The sequence below is a fragment of the Scophthalmus maximus genome, chromosome 2 (assembly GCF_022379125.1).
Source record: "Scophthalmus maximus strain ysfricsl-2021 chromosome 2, ASM2237912v1, whole genome shotgun sequence".
Classification (NCBI taxonomy): Eukaryota; Metazoa; Chordata; class Actinopteri; order Pleuronectiformes; family Scophthalmidae; genus Scophthalmus; species Scophthalmus maximus.
In genome coordinates, this window is record NC_061516.1 from 16,386,816 (window position 1) to 16,410,870 (window position 24,055).

Sequence of the window (24,055 nt, forward strand, 5' to 3'; positions counted from 1 at the left end):
TACCTCTCTGACACATAGATGGGAGGAACTGTTACTCCCAGGAGAGTGGCGGTGGAAACATTTTACTAAATCCGGTGGTGCTTTTAAGGCTAGAATTCCACCTACTACCATCTCCCTTCCCATATATCTTTTCTTTTGCTGTCATGGGCAAACTCATTCTCGCTCCTTTCCTGACATTTATTAATGATGCATACATGTGTTTATGGGACTGTACAGTACATACAACACGCTAACATACACACACTTTATCTGTTGTTCTCACTAAACAGTGCAACCAAATCTTGTTAAAGTTATTTGGCTCCTCTAACAGTCAGTAAAGTCTTTAGTCAGCTAAAGACTGAAAGACTGGAGTCTTAATATTATTCATAATGTATGCTTCTAGTTAATAATGCTTTAACACAATTCAGTAAATACCCTTGAATGCATTCATCCTTCACATCTTATTTTCATATGCCAGGACATTATCCGTTTGCAATTTAAAGATATGGAGCGATGCCCAGTGTCAGACATTTGGCCTCGCTTCTCTAGATGTTGTAGAGTGTAAGAGAAAGCAGCATTATTCCTCCCAATGTGCAGCTTCATCAGCCCTCATTCGAGCCCTGCCAAAGATACTCAAACCTTTGCTTCTTGATAGACGAAAATCTGTATCTGCCAGTACCAGAGTAGTGTCAGGCAGGACGTCAAGACACCTGACACTTGAACATACAATGTTTTGGGAATCTTTTGTCTTTCAACAAACCACTTTCACATTCCCATTTTCACAGAATAGACACCACAGATTTTATTTCCAGATACATAATGACATCTTTCTACTCAAGCCCTGCTTTTCTCAAATGATTGTAGATGGCCTGAGACCAATTAAATGAATCTTTAAACAAGCGTGTTTACTTGCCTTGTTGGAGCTGTTATTTATTTATTTTTTTGACCTAAAAAAGCAATTTATCACAGCCAGTAAAATTTGCAAAAGTAGTTTACAGTAGATATTGCTGAAGATTCCCCTGCCACCACGGACAAATAATGATTGTTTCCACTTATTATCCCAAAGTGGGAGCTGTTATACTTGTGCAGCAATACATGCTAACTGTAGACACATCGTCATGGCAACAGGCATATAATCTCTTTCCTATATACCCCTGTTCATTTTCATTGTCTCTGCGTTGAGACTGTTGCAAGGATAATCTTGTTTGTTTGCTGTGAATATTAGTCATTTAGATTGCCTTCTTGATATTTCTTATCTCAAATCAAATGAGTATTCTGTAGTATTCATATTGCTTTGGAGTCATGATACCACTGGAAATAATATTTATGGTATACTGACTCTACTGCAAGCCTGCCAATTTATCAGAAAAAGGGATCAGCAGAGATTATTGAGCCAAAGCATGAAATAATCAGGCCAGTTATTTCTTTTTGACTTCACGTGTCTCCATGTCTTGTTTTTCATTTTCCTCACACTCCTTACATTAATCCTCTAGGTGACGATCTTGGTGGACGGGATTCTCACCACCACTGGCTACACCCAGGAGGACTACACCATGCTGGGCTCTGATGATCTCTTCTACATAGGGGGCAGCCTAAACACAGCTGACCTGCCGGGCTCCCCGGTCAGCAACAACTTCATGGGCTGTCTAAAAGATGTGAGTACAGCTTGACCTCGGTCACGCCAGAGGACGGAAATACTATCCCCTAACCCTTCCTATATACAGAGCATGTTCTGCGCATTGAAAACCACCACTCACATTTATATTGATTGTCCCATTGCAGGGTGTTTGAAGGAGAAACATTTAGCTGAGTGGCCGCACCGTGCAGTGCATATGCATTTATAGATTCCTGTGGGATCCCCTTGAGAACATAACACATAAGAAACAGATGCGTCCTCTCATGTTCATTCCTGAAACAGTCCCTACTTCCACATTTCTGAAGCTTTTAAACTCTTGTACCTGTCACGTTGATTATCTTGAGCAAGCAAGTTAAAATTGTGCAATGAAATTATGATAGGCAAAGCAGTGAATTATGGGTTAATGCCAAATTTCAGTCTGGTCTCACAAATTTTTTATGAAGTGAACAATCTCATAAAAAGCAAATGATGATGCTATGTGTATTAAAAGTGAGAAATTCTTTCACTTACCAAGGAGGGATTTGGGGGAGACATATCTAAAACCGTCTTTAGTTTGATGTTTGATGATGGAAATTACTGTAATAACATTGACGTCATGGTGGCATAAGGGTTTATACATATTTTCTCTGGGTCAATACCCAACTCATACAAATGACTTTTCATCTCACAGAGACACTTGCGACAAAAGATTTAAGACCATTTATTCCATGAATACTTATAAACTAGTATTAAGCTCTGCTCTTGATGCCCATTAGCCGGCTACACAGGATTCAGCTGTGAGCACAAAGCACCAAGGACAGAGCAGACATATTTCTAAGAAATGGGATACACAAAAGGCACAATGCAGTAGAAATAACCCAAGTTGGTAACAACATGCTGAAGTTGAAGCAAAGCATAACAAGCAGCAGCGTTATTATGTGTGAGAGCTAGAGCTTGATGCATTGTACTGTCACATTGTCGTAGATTGATGACATATTTGAGAAATTGGAGCTGGAGACTGTGTACTAATGCGTAAAGATGTATTTTTCACGCCCAAATTTTTTCTTAGTGAAGCTCATCCGTAAAAGCAGTTTCAAGTCCTAAATTGTAATGAAACTGAAACTGAAATTTTCAGACAACTTTATCTTTGTCCGCAACAAGTAATTGACATACTGACAAATTCTTAACATTTCTGATTCTTAGCTTCACTAGGCTACAGGGACGGTAATGTCAGTCAATCGGTCTGTTGTCCACTTATGCTCAGACGGAAACATCTGATTGCCAGATGGATTGCCAAGACATCTGGACAGATATTTGTGGTTTTCCAAAAGGATGAATCATACAAATGTTGATCTCCACGAGGGTGGTGAATCAGGAGTAACTGGACTTGGTTGTAGTTCCTTGAAGACGTTTCACCTCTCATCCAAGAGGCTTTTTCAGTTCCAACTATGCTGTGGTGAATCCCAGGAATTTAACCTCTGTGGAGTCGACCTAAAAACAACTTCACTCGCTTGTGCCCACAACACCTGTGTGGACACAGGTGACTCGTTCAAACAGTCTGGACCATTAACCACACTGAGGTTAAATACCTGGGATTCACCACAACTTTCGAGCAATTTCACTGTCACACAAATTTCCAATGTCTGCATTCGAGGCTTCACCGGAGTCTCCATGCGATGTTGCAGCATGTATTCCCGTCGTCTCTTCTGCGGTGTCTTCTCTTTTTCTTGTTGGCTCATTTTCTGTACAAACCGTTGCACACACTAGGGCACCTGTGGCTGATAGCTCCTGGTTCTTCTCCATTGTTCAACAATTTCTCTTCCTGTACACTTCCACCAGGAACATGATAGGGAACAATCTAAAAAGGAATCTAGTTGCGGTCTTGTAAATGCGCCCCTGAAAGATCCCCAGTCTTTTCAAAATCCTAGACTGTGACTTAAAACTCTGTGACTAATGACAGATTGTCTTTAGATGTGAGAGGGTGTCAGACTTAAGGAGGCATTAGTTAGAACTGAAGAAGCCTCTTGGATGAGAGGTGAAAAGTCTTCAAGAAACTACTACCAAGTCCAGTTGCACCTGATTCAACACCCTCATGGATAACTACGACCTGGACAAATGAGAATCTCTATCTTAACATTTTCTCTAGCGTGTCATTTGTGGTTTTAAGTGACTTATGTCAACAACACTGAGTTCTTATTTCTGTTCTCGTACATTTCCTCCATCATCATCAGGATAAATTGTCAATATGGACAATGCTTTGATTTATTACCAAAGCAGTGCAAAAATGAACATTGTATTGATTAACATATGTTTACGTGCTAATAGACCAAAGTAAAATGGTGAACCTGACAGATTTTACCTGCTAAACATGAGCAAGTTAGCATTGCCATCGTGGACGTTGTGCTCAAAGAACTGCTGTGCCTAAGAACATTAGTCCTCCCATCTGCAGCTTCATAACTTGTCCATTGAACTCTCCAGCACTTATGTAAAAGTAATTAATATAGGTTACAGGATTTTCAGTACTTTTTAATTAAGCACATCAGCCTTTGAAAGCACTTATGCATTTGCTCACTGATTTTTTCCGTGGATAGTCTGCACACATGCACTGTGAATACACAAATGAAAATGAAATGTTATTTACTGACAGGTTATTGTTAGTCTCAAAGCTGCAACCTCCACTCCGTGGGCGGTGTAGCTGGTGGTGGTGTTTACACTTACTACTACTGTGTCACACAGATGTGCTGTAGGCATGCAGAGAGAGTATGACAGGGCAGAGGGTTGTGGTGACGGGATGACAAACCTGAAAGGTCCCGCCACTGAGGGGGATCAGTGACACAGGGCAGAGATGATCAAATGTGATCAGCCTGCCAGAAAATCCAGGAACCAGGTTCAAAGATGGGTCATGAGATTGGTGACTAACTAGAGGAACAGAACTCTCAGAGAAACAAGTACATTTTTTAAGAAGTACAACATTTATTGTATAAGCAGTGGATATATTTATGGGATAACTGTCTTATCTTATTGAATGAGGAGAGCCAGGGCCACGACTAATCTCTCCAGACTTAACATGATAATAGATGCGAGTGCTGCGTGGTAGAGGCCATCAGGTTCATCAGGTACATAAAAAATAATGGCCACTTTCAGACGAATGGCTCCACTACAACAACTAACAGAAAGAGATGAATTGGTGTTTGAAGTCTTACTGGTCTGCAGTATGTGTGCCCACAGGATATCCCGCACAACATCATTAGGTTCGCTACTTTAATGCTTCAAAGATTGTACCCATTTTGGTTAAGACGAATGTGTGAGCAGCAGAGAAGGTCTCCATTCCCTGGCTGCTGCTATTCTTCACTGCTCGAGCAAACGCAAGATAGGGACTTTGTCAATCGACAGTGGAAGAGCGTTATCTTTGTGTTTTGGGATCTTTGTCACCGGAAACATGAAACTGAATATGTGAAATAGGATCCCACTCCCTATTTCCTTCGGCTTATGTAATATAATGGTCTCGCAGAGGTCACTTTGCATTTCTGTTAGACTCTGGGTCGCTGGTTATTGACATTGCCTGTTGCTTTTAATGCACTGTTCCCACTTTGAGTGGCTGTCTTCCCGTTTAAAAATTGCCTGTTACACTCATTTCTAAGATGGTCAGTTTCACCATCTGATTTCACTGCTTAATTAGTCACACTGAGGCAGTGTGAAGTGTGATATTGGCTCAAATTGCCTCTCGGCTGCGCTGTTAGTCCTCTGTGCAGTGTGGTGTGTCACCTCAGGCAGTGACTGGGCGCAGAGTGATGTGGCAGATAACAGTGGGCTCGGGGTGACTTAGCAGCGATAGAAAATGAGACAAGGATTGCTGTCTCCTGTTGTGCATATTGATGAACCAAATAGAAAAACAATACAACTACAGCACAAAGAAGCCGGCGCTGGCTTTCTATTGAAGTCTGCTCTCAGTTTAAACAGGGTATACAGCTATCTTTTATTTAATTCAAGTATGTAATCATCTTTATTTCCTTTGATTGGTCTAAAATATCAAATCATTAGCCAGACACTCCGGCAGAGGGAGGTCTGTTGTAAATTCACTGCAGCTTGAGAGTGTCTGCTTTTTATTTCCCATTACTGTTTAGCTGCATTACTGTTAGCTGCTTCTGCATAATGAGCTCAAAATGAAAATGCATTTAACAAATTAACCTTTTTGAATAATACTTAAATAATGGCGTGTTGTTTGTCGAGTCCACCTCTCGCGATGCCCACTTTCTCTGCCTGGACTTGGACATTCCTAAGTGAGTCAGCTAAATGTCTAAACATGTAAATGTTTGCATCTTATTCTAAATGCATTCATGAATTTCATCAGCTTTCTAGCTTTTGATTCCTTCTAATTTCCTCATGACAGTTTTGTAGTTATTGAAGACATTGTGTGATACACTTCAAAAACTTCCAGGTCCCCCCAAAATAGGTATATGCTGAGTGTGGTGGAGAAGTCTCACTTTAAAACTGTAAGTTTTTAACTTTGAGTAGATGTAAAATACACTGTGTTCAGTTTTACAAGCTTCCTCTGTCTTCTATATAATTTTAGTCCCCACTTTATTTGACACAACTCTGGAAATTAAACCATCTGGACATTTCTATCTGGGACCTGAGTGTAGGGACAATTGCTGCTGCGTGCCCTTGTAAATGTTACTGTGTCATATCGATCCTGTGCATTAATGAGTAATACTCAACCTCTGCACTGAATCTATTGCTCTTTCCAACTGTCACCTCACTGTGACATCTCTTTCGTTCACCAGGTGGTCTACAAGAACAATGAGTTTAGACTGGAACTGTCACGGCTGGCTGAACAGCAAGACCCTCGGATCAGTATCCATGGTGACCTGATATTCAGCTGCGAGAATGTGGAGGCCCTGGAGCCGGTCACCTTTGACACGCCAACTGCCTACTTGACATTGCCCAGGTGGAACACTAAGAAGACGGGCGCCATATCTTTTGACTTCCGCACCACGGAGCCCAGCGGTCTGTTGCTGTTCAGTCATGGCAGTCTGCAGGGAACGCAGCCCGACAGGAAGCCCAGGGCCGACTTCTTCGCCATGGAGCTGCTGGACGGATTTCTCTACCTGGTCATGGATATGGGCTCTGGCAGCATCAAGATGAGAGCCAGCAATGCGAGGCTCAGTGATGGCGAGTGGTGCCATGTGGAGTTCCACAGGACAGGGCGCAATGGTAAGATCATTTTGTGTATTTGTGGAGGCAGAAGGAGGCTTCTGTCCGCTTCTTTCAGCGAGTCTCCAGATTTAGCTGCGGAGTAGAAAAGGCCGTGAAATCTCCATATGCCAACATGGTTGCAGTCGCTCCGGCACATTCTTGCTTGTTATTCACGGTAGTGAAATATGCATGCATATTAGAGTTTACTTACAACAATATTTTAGTAGCTATACAGTAGATGACATTTTAAAAAATCTGTGTTAACCCATTTCACAAGTGGTCAATTATACAGTCATACACCTCAAATTAGGACATGATGTCTGCCTTATTAGTCAAAGGCAAAAAGAAAATCCCAAACAGTGCCCTGTACTGCTTCCTTCACATTTCTATAAATAAATTCCCTTCCTTCTCAAGCACGATAATATGACAATGCACATTTGTCATTATATTCTTCACCTTTTCAGAGTAATTTTTAGTTTTAGTGTTTGCTTTTGCTCTCAAAATAAGTTCCCAAAGACTGGCTGTGCAGTTTCTTTATGCATATCTTGTCCAACGAGCTGAGACCGGTGCCCACTTCCCCTATCTCTCACTGTTCTCACTTTTCACTTAACACAACCCACACACACCTGTCTTCATTCCATTCTGCTACAAAAATATTGTATTGCTCCATGTTGACTCACTGTTAATGCCTGCCCTACAGGCTTTATCTCTGTGAACAGCCAGAGCGCCCCCTTCTCCGCTAATGAAGGCAGTGAGATCCTTGACCTAGACGGGGACATGTATCTTGGCGGTTTACCTGAGGATCGGCAAGCTCTCATGCTCCCCCCTGAGGTGTGGACAGCGTCCCTCGGCCTCGGCTACGTGGGCTGCGTGAGGGACCTCTTCATTGACGGACAGAGCCGCAACCTGTGGAGGCTGGCGGAGGTTCAGAGCGCCACAGGTGTTACCAGCTTCTGCACCAGAGAGACGCATACGAGATGCGCCAAGGATACATGTGCCAACGGTGGACAATGCAGAGAAGGCTGGAACCGGCACATTTGTGACTGCAACGGTACCGGCTACCTCGGTGTCAGCTGTGAGAAGGGTAAGAGTTTCTGAGAGGGATGATGATAGATGGGGATGACGGTGATTGTAAGTTGCTGCTGCAGAGCTTTTAACACACCTTGGCCAGTATTTTATTCATCAACCATGGTGAATAATGGTATTAAAGTTTAAAAAAAAAAATGTAGATACAAAGAAATGTCATTATCTTGCCTCAATCTCCAATCCTCCTAACATTAATGGTTTTACTTACATCGCAGTATGATGGTCTACATACTGTATGATTTCATACTTATTCAAATTGAACCATCATATCAGGGGAAAATAACCCTTCCACATCCACAAAGCAGTCTCAATAGCGAAGAATGGACAATAGAGAAGTCTGCCATTTTTCATTCAAGCCATTCAAAGATAAATTAGAGTATTTTCCTACAGTGCTGTGATTCATTAATGAAGTGTCAGTGTCACTAGGTTGGTAGTCCTTTAGAAATGTTGTGCTGCTTCGGCAGAGGGACTTGGCCTGAATCACTCTGCGTTTACCATGCAGATGGCTTTCTCACAGAGAGGCCAAAATTATGCAGATCTTTGGCAGCTAATAGCATGAGGGATATATGAAAATCCCTCTTGTATTGCACTATGATGGGTAAAAATCCTTCAGAAATTTGATTGCTGCTGCAGTCTTGCTGCTGTCTTCATATGCTCCAGGCTGTTTCTGCCATCTGGTGCGACTGATGGAAACTGCAATCTAAAATTATATCACGGTGTACCTGAGATGAGCTCACAAAGAAACCGGGTTTCATTCCGCAAATGTCACTTTGTGATTCAAGTGTGGTGTTGCGATTCCCTCCGGGGCTTCCTTGTCTGCTAATGGTTCATGTTCCTGAAATCTACAGAAGCCACCACGGTGAGCTATGATGGCAGCATGTATCTGAAGGTGGTGCTGCCAAGGACGCTGCACACAGAGGCCGAGGACGTGTCCCTGCGCTTCATGTCCCAGAGGGCCTATGGGTTGCTGGTGGCCACCACCTCGCAGCAGTCCGCAGACACCCTGCGCTTGGAGCTGGATGGAGGAAGAGTGAAACTCACTGTGAACCTGGGTAAAGCTGCTGCTGCAGACGCGAGCAGATAATACTCCTTGACCTTTCAGGACACGTCACCAAGCAAGAGTTCTCCTGGCATTAGTTTTTGTCTCAGACTTTCCCATTTCCATCTTCATATACAGTTACTACAGTTGCTTAAAAAAGATAAGCACATGCCTTGTTGCCTAGTTGTAATTATTTATATTTTTCATTTTAATAGACCTTTGGTGAATGTGTCTTCACGTTCAAGTTATCAAGGTTAGATCTATACAACTGGTGATTAATTAATTCAAATAGGAATTGTCAATTGAAAATAAAGGTGATAACTTCCTAACTTAATGTTCATCATTTTCATAGTTTATAACAGGATGTGTCAATTTCCCACGATAGCATATTCTGCTCCCATTATCTTTAAGCATGACATAAATGGAAACGCTTACTATATCTTTGTTGTCTTTATTGGAAATCGGACAGTAAAGAGGCCGACAGGAACTGACCGGGACTGAGACAGACAGAGAGGTATGACATGCAGCAAAGGTCCCAGGCCAGAATGAAAATATGGACATCCGTGGTTATATGATATGCACTTTGTGTGCAAACTGTATACACCAGTAAGAGAATATTCACCTTTTCCAAAATAAAATATATCACACAAACACTATACTAAACTCAACGTTTCAAGTGAAACATATCAATTCTGTATCTTACATCTAATATCAATCTTCAAAAAACAGTTTGAAGGAAGTATATATATATATTTTTTTTTTTTTTTATGAAACAAGGTGTGATAAAAGTGCCTTTTTAAGCAACTGTAGTTGTGTTTATATATATTCTCTCTCTCTCTCTCTCTCTCTCTCTCTCTCTCTCTCTCAGTTCATCCAGAGGTCAGGTCCCATCTGACCGTCTCGGCTCTTTCAGCCCTTCAATGGCTTGTCTGCAGTTCAAGGAGAAGGCAGTCAGGGACCAGATCCGTCATTACGCTGAGAAATTACCACTTAGGCTGCTCACACCGTGGATGTGATCATTGTAGTTCTCTCCCCTCGCATTGACTGGCCTGTCCAGTTTAGAGTTGCTTCACTGAGCAGAGGACACACACACACACACACACACACGCACACACACACACCTGCAGTAGAGAGTCACTCTGGTCTCTGGCTGTCTGTATCCACTGCTCTGTGATGGTTGACAGCTCGAGAGCACTCCTCGGCCACGTGACTTACACCGATATATTCATGTACAGTTGGATAAATTGGTTTCATTATTCAGAACATGGAAATGATGAGTGGGTGAAACCATTTTGAGGCCAAAAAGTTGAGTAATTGCATATGGCTTTTGAAGATATCAGCAGTTGTGGACACGAGAAAATGTTGGCAACGCATCACATTTGTGCAGTTGTCATTTCTTTCACGGTGTAAGGTTCATTGTGGCTGCAGGTTGTGCAAATCGCCATTTTCCTCTGTATTTAACATGGAAAACATTTTTTTCTGTCTGGCCTTCAGATCAGGCAGGAGACTGCATCATTTAATTTAACAGCAGTGTGAGTTTAAGAGTGAAAATCAAAGTTTGATCTTTTGAGTGGAGGTGCAGTAGATGACATTTTCCAATCCAATTCAGACTCATTCATTTAAACATTCATGACCATCTCAGTAGATCTCAGTAAAATTATTCACACAAATCATTGTGTGAACCACTAATGAAGTTAAGGAGGGTACTCATAGCACAATATTGAAATATAACACAATTGGAATGTGAAAAGGAGCTATTTGTCTCAAAAACTGTGCTGATTCGATCTGTTGGGAAAACCAGCCATTTACTGCAAATTGTGCATAATTCCAGTAATTGCCCCTGACTTGCTGTGTTGTTCAGTAGCCACTCACACCGGCTCTTTAAAGTCACTTTGTTATTCTATTTCAGCTGTTTAAATTTCCATTACCTCCACAAGAGACACTCAGAGCGAGCACAGGTTTTGGTTTTTCAATTTTGTTATCTGCTTCAGCCAATTCTCCTCACAGAAGCAGTGCATGTTTGCTGATTTGCTCCACAGCACATATCAGTAAAACTATAGGTCGCGGTATCTGAAACAGTCCAAACCATTCGGTGATATGGAGCATAAGCAGCCGTGTCAGAGTCGATACTGATGCTTAAAAAAATGACTGCTGCACCTCTACTTTTATGGTCAACAAAGCTCTTATTGATCCTAACTTTGATCAGTCTATTGTCCTTCCAGCTGTGCCAGACACACGCTGCAGGTTTCCCTTCACCCGATGTTCCCTTTCCTAATGTTATGTACTCTGCGGGGAGGAAAGTGGCGGTTTGGGCTCTCGAGGCTGTCCCCGGATGGTGGGCTCTGAAAAGCACTGAACTTTCTGCAGAATGTACCTTGAAGGATGTGAAATATTCTCCTCTTTTGTGCTGTTCTTTTTTTTTTTTCTTTTAATCTCACCATCTCACTCTCTTTCTCACCAGATTGTATCAGGATAGACTGTAATCTCAGTAAGTGTCTCCTATGATTATTTACTGTAACATGATTCAGAGAACATGCACTGTGGTATAATCATATGCCTCTCGCTCTATTCTCTTATGAAACAGAACATAATTCATTCATTCTGCCCCACAATTCCCCTTGACTGTTGCTGCTGTTCTCCTCATAAGCACCATTACAAAGAACAAGAATGAGCCTTTACAGTGACAAACAAACAGTTGCACGGCTGAATATAATTGCACACTTCTACTCTGCGCTATTGAAGTGCACATCTCAGTAACAATTTCAATTAGACACTGTCTAATTATTGCAATGTGATGATGTTGTTATCAAATGCAGCTAAATCCGACATACAGTAGTCAAATAAGTCAATCACTCATTTGCCTTTGACGAACGACTGTTAATTGGGTTACAGTTCAAGTGCAATCAACAATTATTTGTAGGGAGAGACACAGGGATTGGTGTCAGATTAGAGAAACATATGTTATCAGAGATTAATCACAATGCTTCAGCAGAGCCAAGATTATATTTTGAGTTTAGCCTGGTATCTGACCAATAGATGACTATGAGACAAGGCTGTCGGCTGTCAAAAAGACCTGTTTTGCTTATCCGTTGAAACGTGAGGATGAGCAAGAGTAGTTTGTTGCAGCCAATTTGACTTACTTCACTAGGGAGACTGTGTTAGAGTATTTTTTCTTCAAGCAGAGTTAATCATTGGATGTCTTTTTTTTTTTACTGAAATCTTGGAATATAGTGTGTGACACTAACTACTCATCAGGCATCGACAGTTGTTATCCTGCCTTTTGTAATTGTAAAAGGCACCCTATACCAGACTGAATATGAAATGCAGGTGAAATGCAGATTTATTACACTGTATATTCGTACAACATGTCTTAAATTCTTCAACATTAGAAATGACTTAATACAAACACCCAGGCTGAGGCACATGACAACAAAGTCAAGAGCATCCACCAAATACATTTTCATGAATTTTAAATGTATTGGCATAATTTGATTGATTAAAAGGCATACGAATGCCAAAGGCAGATCTTCCCTGGTATTAACGGGATTGATTTCCTGGTATCCTGTACTCTTGTGAAATGGACTGGTTACTTTAGGTTGGTGTGTGATGATGTGGGAATTTATGATGCAGATTGCTGCTCTCACCTGATAGTGAGAGACAGGCAATTTGAGTTTAGGTGTGTGACCAGAGTGGTGGGAGAAATAGATAAAAGCTTCTGTCAGTGGAGAGGTGAACGGCTCTCTGATATAGATCATCCAATACAGAGGAAGCTTATGAATTCTTGGAAAAATTATCGATATAATCGAGTGCTGGCTGAAAGCTTGTTTCCACCCTTCATGAATGAATAATAACTGGCTTCTCTAAAATATAATATTTAACTCTTTATTCCTTAGTGATTTATACAGCTGCCTGAATATAAGTCATTAGATTGCATTGATGATCACCACACCAGCTGCAAACGACTGTTCATGTACTCTCAAACATATTATGATATTGGACATGTTCAATAGGAAAAAATAATCAATAACCCACAGTCTGTTCTGTAATTTTGTCTCATTTGAATCTATTGATCTGAGGTTCAGGTTTTAAAGGCTGCACAGCAGAAAGGGACACTTAAGCTTTTGTAACAGATTCACCACATGTGTATAGGAGCCCAAGCAACTGTCCATTATATTGTATGGATGACAGTGTTTTTCTCTGATCAAGGTGAGTAGTGTGTGTGTGTGTGTGCAAGTACTGTCTCTGTGTAAACCACCTCAATGACCCACCTGGAGTTTATCTCAAAATTCATTCAAAAAAGAATATAATATCGAACATGGTTCATTGAAAGAGGCAATGCATCCTTTATCTCTTCAGATAACTTGATCAACTCGTTGCCTTCTCTACCACCAGATGGCACTGTGCCACAACGCACTGTTCGCAGGAAATGCATACTGTATCTGCACTTTTCTTTTGTCAAAATTAATCACCCTCCTGATCAATTATACTCTATGTGGTACGACATTGGCCTCTGAAGAGCTTAATACTGCAGATGTGATGATGGATGGCTTGTTAATGGACTTTATGACGGTTAACAGATGGAGGCAAATTTGAAATTGCAGATATATCTGCCTAAACGAATTAGACAGTCACTATTTAATGAGTGCTGTCATTGGGGAGACTTCAGCGTTGCACCACAGAATCGTTGTGAAATTCAGGATTAGTTCACAACTCGATTACAGGATCGAGAATTCAGATATCCCAGGGGAGGTTTTCTTGCAAGTGTAGCTGATTTCTGAGGGAATCAAAGCGGCAGAGGCCATGTCTGTAGCAGCTGCTTGGAGGCTGTCCACAACTGGACCCACCGTGGGAGGGTAATAGCTGTAAGAATACAAATGTTGCTGCAGTGCTCATGAGTAATTCTCTGGAATCTGGGGAATAATGGCACACTGCACACTTTCGAAATGAGGCATGCGCTCTGCAAAATTACCCAATTACCACAAAATGCTTTGATTAGCATCCACATCCTGCATTCAAAGTCTCAGCTCACCCATAAGGCTGACCTGTGTAAGTGCACCGTGCCTTTGGAATTATCCTTGTTTGAAGCATTAAAATGTGCAGCTTGCTCTTCAAACTTTGGAAGCTGAACTAAATGAATGGAGCCCACATCTGTGAGGATACATGTTGTATTCCACCATTTTATTTCCCTCTGCAGAGTTAGAGACAAAACACTGCTATGAACACAGCACAGTACTGACAACACATAGTCAGTAAAACTGACTGTCTGGCCCCAGCACCAGATGTCTTTTTAAATATTACACATTGGGCCTCATGCAAGAACCATTCCGACAAACAGATCTGTTCTTTATGGTATATAGGAACATTTTCCTTCAGGTAGGAAAGGTTTCCATTAATGGATTTTATATTCATCACTTTTAAGCAACTATGTGCTCAAATACGCACATGTGGCATTCATCGTGTTTACGCAGGTTAGGCGTTCTTTGAATCTCACCTGGTATGTGAGAATACGAAAATGTTCCTGCATGAGGCCCATTCATTCTTCCCACATCACCCACAATGCAACTCGACAGCCGACGGTGCGGTTGGAGATCATCTCGATGTTGTAGACGAAGCTCACCCAGCCTCGAGTCACAAGCAGAGTGTAGAGGTCTGGCAACTCACTCCTTTGAATAATGCCACAACCGCGGGTTTTTTATTTTTCATTTTAAAACCCCAACAGATGCTGACTCAAGTGACATCACTAGAGGCAATATATCAATCTTACCCAGCCCCCTCATGGGCCAAATGATGTGTGCTGCAGTCCTTAATGAGACTCGTAAAGAAGAACATCTAATATACACGAAGACATTAAAACACTTTCCTCGCAAGAATTCTCACCCAGTTTGTCCATGTTGTCCGATCAGGATGTTTGGGTTTAGACGTTGAATAGCAGGGGAGCTCCCCCCTGATGGCACAGATGAGATGCGTAGTCCCGACTAGGCAGCCTCCCACATCCTCCTCTTTGTCTGTACCTCTGTTTTCATGTCGGAGGTTTACAAGTAAATCATTCTGCTTTAAAGTTGGACATGATTCCAGCGAGGGGTTTGTTTCTCATTATCCAAGTGAACTCATCAAATGTAGACGGATCTGGATTTGATGCGATTGATCCGTCTGGTGTGTGTCGATATTCAGCAGGTGGACGGTGGTGTCATGCGGCGCTCTGTAGAGACACTTGATATGCAGCCCTTGGACAAAGCCTCCAGTCACAGTTTTATTTCCCTGAGGATGAAACAGTGAAGTGTTCAGGAAACCCGTTGATGTTTTCCATTTATTGCCCTCTGTACGTCCCCTGTAATTCTCCTGCACCCTGAGCTCAATTAGACAGACAAACCCCTGAAGGCGCAGTCGGCTTAGGCATGGCCAATTAGTTTCCCAAGCGATGTCAGAACTCCTTTGAACTGCCATGTCGGCCTGTTGCATAGGCACTGATTCGGGATGACGGTGCAGCAGTGGCAAGCCTCTGCACTGTGACCTATTTTGAAACCAGAGAGAAAATGCAGTGGGTAGTGAGGAAATGCGGAAACTTAAAGCTGTATGTTTGGGCCAAGCCTCTAGATAAGACATAATATAATTCGCCAGGAGATACCAATAAAATGCCTCTGAAGACAAATACGCATCATGCTATTTTATTACACAAATCAATTTATACTTTCAGTCTCTCAGGAAAGGAGCTGCTCCTGTAATTTATTTGTCTCATTTCTCCTTTAAGTGTGTATTGAGTGAATGCAAATTTTAGCTGCATATAAATGTTGAAGGCTATATGTGTGTGTGTGATTGTGAAAGCAGATGAATGTAGGCTATGCGCCCTGGGGAGAGAGTGCTGCGCCTGTTGAGAGCTTAGTGTGAAAAAAGTGTGCTGAGCTTATTTGGTGCGATTCTCACTTGATTCTTTTCACCTCTCAGGCAAGGGACCGGAGGTACTACTGGTCGGCGAGAAGCTGAATGACAATGAGTGGCACGCGGTGAAGGTGTTGCGGCGTGGGAAGAACTTGCAGCTCTCTGTGGACAATGTGACTGTGGAAGGTACATTGAGAACAAAGGGGCTGTAGCAGCAACCGTACAGATATTTAGAGGTATTTTAAATTTTAAGGATGCATGTTTTGCTCCTCAGGCCACATGACCGGCGCCCACACCCGCCTGGAGTTCAATAACATTGAGACGGGGATCATGTCAGAGCGGCGTTTCATCTCCGTGGTGCCCTCCAACTTCATCGGCCACTTGCAAGCTCTCTCCCTCAACGGGATGCTGTATCTGGACCAGTGCAAGAACGGAGACATCTCCTACTGCGAGCTGAATGCTCGATTTGGCATGAGGCACATAGTGGCCAATCCTGTAACTTTTGTAACCCAAGCTAGCTACTTGGCCTTCTCCACCTTGCAGGCCTACGCCTCTATGCACCTCTTCTTCCAGTTCAAGACCACGAGTCCCGACGGCCTCATACTTTACAACACTGGAGATGGAAGCGACTTCATTGTGGTGGAGCTAGTCAAAGGGTGAGTGTTGCGGCCTTTGGTCGGAGTTTTCCATACCGGCCTGGGCTGAGGAAAGGTAGATGGGGCTTTTTGGAACAACTATTTTACCAAATGTTGTACTTGTATAGTCTTATTTTGGTGCAAAACCCAAGCAACATGAATATAATCTTATCTCCTGTCTTTGGCTTAAAATGCCCTAATCATGATTTATATTTAATTTGTTTAATGTCTAATTTATGATAAACAAAAATAAATGTTTTTGTTAAAGGGAGACAAGCACAGATTGGAAGCAAACACAATAGCTGCTGTTACAGCTTAGCCGTAGAGTCATTCTAACAATCAGACCTCCTCAAGCACTTTTGGCAGCTTGACTCGGCCGCAAATAAAGTCGAGCATCCCGCTGTCAAACCAGATTTTTTCTCCCAGTAATTAGTCAGCAGCAGGCCCTTGTTCAGCTCCGGAGCCTGCTGAACCAGAAGCTCTCTCAGACAACACAGACTCAAAGTGTTTTCCAACACGTACGTCATAGTTTCCAGGCTGCTCAATTTATCTGTGAAGTCTAGCAGCTTTTTCCACGGACGTTGCCCCCAATTCCATAGCAACGACATGCTTTGTAAAATGCTTGCTTGGTTCAGTGTAAACAAGCAAAAGGTGGTATAACTCGGGGTTGTCTTAGCAGAAATTTAACTGGAACTGTGTAAAACATGGGATATTGATTCGCTATCTATTTTTTCATATATCTATAAGTGCTTGGAAATTTCTGACTTTGAGCCACCTCAGTGTAGTGCTGCATGATATGACCTTATTTCATATCCCTATATATGTCATTTCATATCCAGACAACGATGCATATCTTGACAGACATTTTAGTTTTTTGGTCACCACACAGTGTATAAATACAGGAGCACATGCCTACACCAGTGGTCGCATCACAAAACAGACTGTAGCTCAACTCTAACTGCACAGCTACATTAATGGATTTGAATTGTTTCTTCACCTAAATATGTCAGTTTGTTATTGACATGATGTATGGAGAGATGACTCCCAAGTAAGAAATACTGACTGTAGACGTCTGCACTGTCCTGTCCCGTAGGTATATCCATTATGTTTTTGATTTGGGAAATGGGCCGTCACTAATGAAGGGAAACTCTGACAAGCCTCTCAACGACAACCAGTGGCACAATGTCGTGATCTCTCGTGACAGCAACAATATGCACATCCTGAAGATTGATTCCCGCACTGTCACCCAACACACTAATGGAGCCCGCAACCTCGACTTAAAAGGTAACTTATTTTGAATATCTAAAAAGGACAAGACACAGTGAATATTTTCCTTTGTTTTTGAGATTTGATTTTTTATTATTGTTCTGTCATCATGCAAACAAGAAAGCACAGACAGATTGAAACTCCAACATTTTCGATTTGGGTGTGTGATTTGGGACCTTTTTTTCATAATTGCACCTTGAAGTTGATTGTATTTATTAGTTTAAATGCTCATATTTGCATTATACCTTTAAAAAAATACAACTATGTTAGTAATTTAACGATTGTCTCAATTCTTTACAAAATACCTTTTAAAAGCAATTTGTTTCCTGTGTTTTAGAACATTCACCAACACATACGTTGTTTGTGGCGAATATCATAATTTGGATGTTGATTTTCTCTGTCTCTTATCTAACAGGGGAGCTGTACATGGGTGGACTTGGAAAGAGCATGTACAGCAGCTTGCCCAGGTTAATCGCATCCCGGGAAGGATACAAGGGCTGTCTGGCATCTGTGGACTTGAATGGAAGGCTCCCTGACCTGCTGGCAGATGCCCTCTACAAGGTGGGAGAGGTGGAGCACGGCTGTGGAGGTGAGGACGACACATCTGTGTATTATTTCAATTACATTCGTTTTCAGGGGAGAGGTGAAACCAGAGTGTAAGTGCTCACTAAGAGCTAATTACACCACATGATTTAAACCACCTCCATTATGATTGTCTAGTGAAAACATTTTGTGGTTTTATTATTTTGGATTATACACAGTAACATGTCATGATATCCTTCTGCAGTCAAGAAATCCAGCTGCTTTCAGTGAAACACAGAGTTTAACAGAAAACAATAGTTACATAAGTGAACCCAAAGTTTAACCTGATGGCGGCAAATGGATAAAGGTCATAGATTCTCCACAAGGAAAACGCATCTCTCCTTTGTAAAATGAAGGAGAAACGCTTATTTTACAGCAGTTTGAGTGTCAGTGAGGAGACTTGGTTATTGAAAATGAAAAAGGGTGGCCTCATAGTGGTTTGACCGTCTCCAAAATGAGCTTAATGTTCTCAATGCTTCTCTTGAGATTGTGATTGTGTATTAACGTCAATGTTTTCTGCGCTTTCATATCTTCAGTACTATTTCGCAGTACAATCGGCGCACCATTACACACTTCCCTTTGGGTTTAGTGAAGATTATCAATTCTCAGAGAAGGCACATGGTAAATCTGCTGCCAACACTCTGCAGGTCCCAGCACCACCTGCACAGAGGACTCCTGCCACCACCAGGGAGTGTGTCTGCAGCTGTGGGAGGGCTTCTCCTGCGACTGCACCATGACCACATACGGGGGGCCGTTCTGCAGTGACCGTAAGTGCAGCGTTGTTACATCTGAACGGCTAGAGTGGTGGGGATAGTAAAAGAACAATGGTCCCCACAATGTAAATGATGAAAATAATCAGATCACACTATTGAGTAAGGGGTGACAATTAAAAATGATTTATCCATCGAGTCCTCCTGCAGCGACCGTGGGCTCGACTCCGACACCTTACTGAGCGTGTTCTCCCCCCTTCACACTGAATACTGTCCAATCATTAAAGGCTTAAAAATGCCCTGAAAATATCTTCAAATTTTGACATATATATATATCCATTTTTAAGGCTGTAACATCGCTTCATGACAGATGTTGTTTTACCCGGTACTAACCATTTTTTAAAATTGATCTAACATTGGTGGTCCAAACTTTTTAGCCTGCATATCTCTACTTGTGCTTTCTGTATACTTAGTTCTTTGATTATTTCCTTTAAACGACTTTGAAGTCCTAAAGAAGTGACGGTATGTAGTGTTCCACAAACAAAAGTAGTAAAAAATTATAAATAAGGAAACATGTCAAAGAAAGGAGAAACAAAGATGATTTTGCAAAACTCACTGTTGCATACACTGGTTGGAGGACACTGGTCTAACTTGTTTTAATGGTTTTGGTTAACCAAACTGCAAACCATCATGATTAATATGCTCCTACAACTACACAACCACACAAAACTGACATTACTCGGACAACAATTGGAGGACACACCATTGTCCATTTCTATACCACATGCAGATGAACTGAAACCAGGTGCAGCCTCAAAGTTGGGAAATCCGTCAGAAGACTTGTGGAATTCTTTTGAAGATATTCAACGGTGCAAAAACAACTACAAAAACAATAGAAAAATACTGTCTAATGTCTAATCAAATTATTGATTGACTATTGCAACAACCAATAACTTGTTACGTTTTAGTTTCTCTCTGTTTATTATAGTTTGTTTTGCCTTAAAATTAGCCTTGGCCTTTTACATTTTAAAACAGTAGTAAAGACTGTTTCATGCATGCATGTAAATACATCCTGATGGGACTCAAAGGACTGATTGCACATGACACATAGATATCACTGCATTTAAAAAAAAAAATCTCTCTAATCTGATTGCTTTGCTTTCTTTGCCTATAAAGAGCCCGCTATGTCCAACATAATGGACCCTGACTTTTACCACAAGCTTTTATACTTATAATAGCAAAAGATTAACATTAAGCTCATCGGTCCAGTGGTCACGGCGAGTTAAGCTTCATTTGCTCCAGAGTTATTCAAAATAACTGCAACAATTGCGCCTTTGTGGTAATCATTGTTGAAATGTGCTGTTTTGCAGCATTGTTCTAGAGAGGGAAGGATATTACACTCTGTAAGGGGGTTATTTGAGGATAATTTGCAGATAGCCGTAAGAAAGTTGTGTTCACAGGGGGAATATACTGTCCCACGCTTCCTGTACAGTAGAGGAATTTTCATCACTGATCATTGTCGTTATTTTGTTGTACAGTTTTGAGTAGCAGTGTAATTATTCTTAGAAAATTCAGGAAGTCAAGACGGTAACTAAACAACTTTCTCGAGTAGACGTACGTTACTGGCAGTTGTTTACTTCAGCTTGATTTCAAGAAGATGCTCTCCTCCTCCATCTGCTTGCCTCCAGAGTTACAAACTTACAGACGCATCCAAATCGGCCTGCCGCTGTAATCTATTGATCTAACCTGTAAATCAATAGTTCATCCTCTACACTGTACATCCTGCACTGTCTTTGGACAGTGCCACCCAGATAAAATATATACCACAGCATGCTGTTTTTTGCTTTCTGCATGACCAAACGGGCCACACATAGGATGAGGCAGGAGAGCTGCCCTAACATAGTTATTAATAAATCTGTTCATGCACTGTGTTGTCCTTTGACTGGAAGACTTCAGCGTATTGATTTTCTCTTCGCTTTAGTATTTCTCAAGATTGACTTTTTCACTTTTCATAACTAACTTTCAGTCAGGAACACTCGTCATAGATTAAACCATTTGTTGCAACAAATGGAAATACAGTTAGACTTGGCGCTGATGGCTCCATTCTCAATAATGCTCCCTGTATCTAGCCAACAGCATGCTAGACCAAGACAGGGAGCGCAATGCAGATATCCCCCCATGGGTATACAAGAGTTGGCCCAAGCAACACATTGATTGCCATTTTTAATATTTGAGACATGTTAGGACTAAAGTAGAAAGGTGAAGGCTGGGGTGGAGGAGGCAAGCTTTTCCAGCGGAAGCGGTGTGTGACAGCATTGGTGTGCTGAGATCAGTGCGGAGGGAGTCATATTTAAATGACCCGGCTTGAGTGAGGATGGCTGTGATTGGTGTGTGACTTATGGCAATTGTTCAATCAGCGTGCTGTCAGCCGATTACTGCCGGGGCGTATGACTACCGTGTCCTGCATGAATTAACGCGAAGCTTCATATTGTAGACAGTGAGCTTTGCTTTTCAACTCCTTGTGTCTTTTTCCAGGCAGATAACTGCTTTTGGCAGCTGCAGTTTGAAAAAGCAAAGAGAGAAACGAAAACATGTTGATCTTTCTTAAACCTGATACAGATTCCTGCTGTGATGTTGGTATTCAGTCGCGCAAGCCCGATCATACATTCAAAGGCCTCACCGTAAAATCAGTTCCCAGCTACCCTTGAAACCATTTCATCCTTGGCAGATAGTCTGATGCACATCACGTCATCTGAGTGAGAATTTCAAACGGCTGCCTAAGGACAAACCTTCACAAGACCTTTTGTGACGAAGGTTTTTTCAGACATGAACGCATTAACAATTATATTTGGTTGTCAGAGACGTAGGCAACATCTGGCTGTTTGGAAGATGTTGAACACAGACCGGATTCCATTATTCTATCTGTATGTTTCAATCAATATTCTCTTTAAATACGACATTTTGGACAGGAGCTGCAAACATTACGCTTTCCCAATCCACCATTTCTATATTCCCAAAGGTCTCTGAGTTTATTTGTCTTTACTATGAGATTACACGGCTCTGCTAATTCAGTGCTGTAAGACAGAGCGAGCCCCACCTGTGCAATTAATGGGAGAACCCAAGGATATCTTTATGTATTGATAAGCCTTTTATTAAACAATTGACAGCGAAAATAACAGTTTTCAAGAAAAATACAAGTCATTGCAGAATTTTCGCTTTTAATCTAGTGGTGTTCAGAGAGGGCTCTCAATCATGTGGGTGGTAAATGGCATGGCTGCCCGATATCAAAGGTCAAGCCAATACATCAGTTCGACTCGGAGGAAATAACAAGCCTCATGCTTCACATTGAGACATCATCAGAGTCATTAAAATAAATGGGAAAAGTGACAATGAAAATAAAACACAGATACATTTGTAGATGGGACAAAGTCTTTGTAACCATCAGCATTTGCTGGTGAAGCCTTTCTCATGGCTTATCTAGCCAACATGAAAAGCCTCACAAATAATCAACCCCACTCATCTTTGTCTTCGTCCATTTAGACTCCCAAGAAACCAGCCTTACAAAGGCAAAGACAGTGCCGTGCCTTCCTGATTTTTGACAATCAAGACAATTGTTTAAAAATTACAACCCCATAAAAGTGTAGAAGCATGTTATACGACCAACATTCCTTCCTTGGTTTGTGCCCCAGTGCATTTATATTCATGCAGAGAAAGCAATTTACCGAGTATGCTACAGACATCTGTGCTAATTTACCTCGAGGTCACTGTTTCATCACCAAAGTCATCGATATATAATGATGTTCTGTGCTCAATTTTCAGCTCTGCTTTCTGTAAACATATGGGGACTGTAATTATCGGTTAACCTCTGCGGTTATAGACGATTGTTTTGGCATATTCATTACCTTTGTGTGTGTGTGTGTGTGTGTGTGTGTGTTTGTATTTGTGTCACACAGTCACATCATGGGGACTAAGCTACCTTGTGTGGACAAAAAGCACGTCCCCATAACGTAAGTCATTAGATTTTAAAGTGAATACATGTTTTATATTTATAGTGTGTGTGTGTGTGTTTGTGTGTTTGTGTGATTGTGTGTGTTTACATAACCACACTGCCGTCATCTAGCTGCAGTGAAACCCACCTTCCCTACGCCATTCATTTATAAGTCAACATTTCCTTTGAATTCCCATGGAGGAAAAGCAGAGCCTATAGCCGGCAGGCATGCAGGCAAGGTACAGTAATATGGCACTGCACAGCAGCCATCTTCCTTTCCCATGTCCTATGCCAGTTAGAAAGCATTGTATCAAATTCTTCATTTGAAATGTCAAAACCAATTGATTTCCATATACTTAGAGGAGCATTATGCATTTAATTATCAAATGATTTGAAGCAGTTCATATGAAGTACATATAGATCCAAATCCATAATTGTTATTGTCCTTTATTTATCATCAGAAAAAAAATAATTTATATTATCATTATTATTATTATTATTATTAACTAAAAAATTGATCTATGTCATAGTCGTTATTGTTATTATGAGAACCAGTCTGACAGAGCTGAAAACACCGGTTATTCCAATGTTCGTGGTCTTTGTATCTTCTCTCTCCTCTCTCCCCAACCGGTGGCAGCAGATGTTCCACCCACAACTGAGTTCGGTTCTGCTACTAATGTCCTCCTGTTCAAAGGGAGGGTTTTTTCCTCCACAGACACAAAGTGCTTGCTCACTGCGGGAACTGTTGGGTTTCTCTGTAATATTGTAATACTGTATTAGGTTAACAAATCAAATTGAATATAATTGAATATAGTAGTACATGTGGAGAGGCTGTATGTAAGAGTAAACACAAAAGAATATATAATTTCCCTACTCCATTCCCATTATGAGAAACTTTAATGGTAATTTATTTGTCGTACATTTTGCCGTGTGGGGAAGATGGGAGTAAGAGTGGTGTAAGATGTTCTCAATCAAATCCCGTTTTTCCTTTGACCTTCATGTCAGGTGGAGTCATCCATGATTATGAGTGTGTCCCAAAAGCCACAAGGATAATCCAGAATAGAGGTTTCAGACTTAATCTTG

The 24,055-nt window shown here is 41.4% G+C and overlaps 1 protein-coding gene across 2 annotated transcripts in view; it reads left to right on the forward strand.

Annotated features, from left to right (window-relative positions):
• nrxn2a (neurexin 2a) overlaps positions 1-24,055 on the forward strand; it is a 120,344-nt gene that overhangs the window by 51,539 nt on the left and 44,750 nt on the right. For both annotated transcript variants that reach the window (XM_035625836.2, XM_035625837.2), the window contains 10 exons: positions 1,473-1,634; positions 6,379-6,808; positions 7,491-7,874; positions 8,725-8,928; positions 11,377-11,403; positions 15,858-15,977; positions 16,066-16,447; positions 17,520-17,710; positions 18,108-18,281; positions 18,922-19,041. In XM_035625836.2, coding sequence (XP_035481729.1) covers positions 1,473-1,634; positions 6,379-6,808; positions 7,491-7,874; positions 8,725-8,928; positions 11,377-11,403; positions 15,858-15,977; positions 16,066-16,447; positions 17,520-17,710; positions 18,108-18,281; positions 18,922-19,041 — 2,194 coding nt within the window. The remainder of the gene's footprint in view (positions 1-1,472; positions 1,635-6,378; positions 6,809-7,490; positions 7,875-8,724; positions 8,929-11,376; positions 11,404-15,857; positions 15,978-16,065; positions 16,448-17,519; positions 17,711-18,107; positions 18,282-18,921; positions 19,042-24,055) is intronic.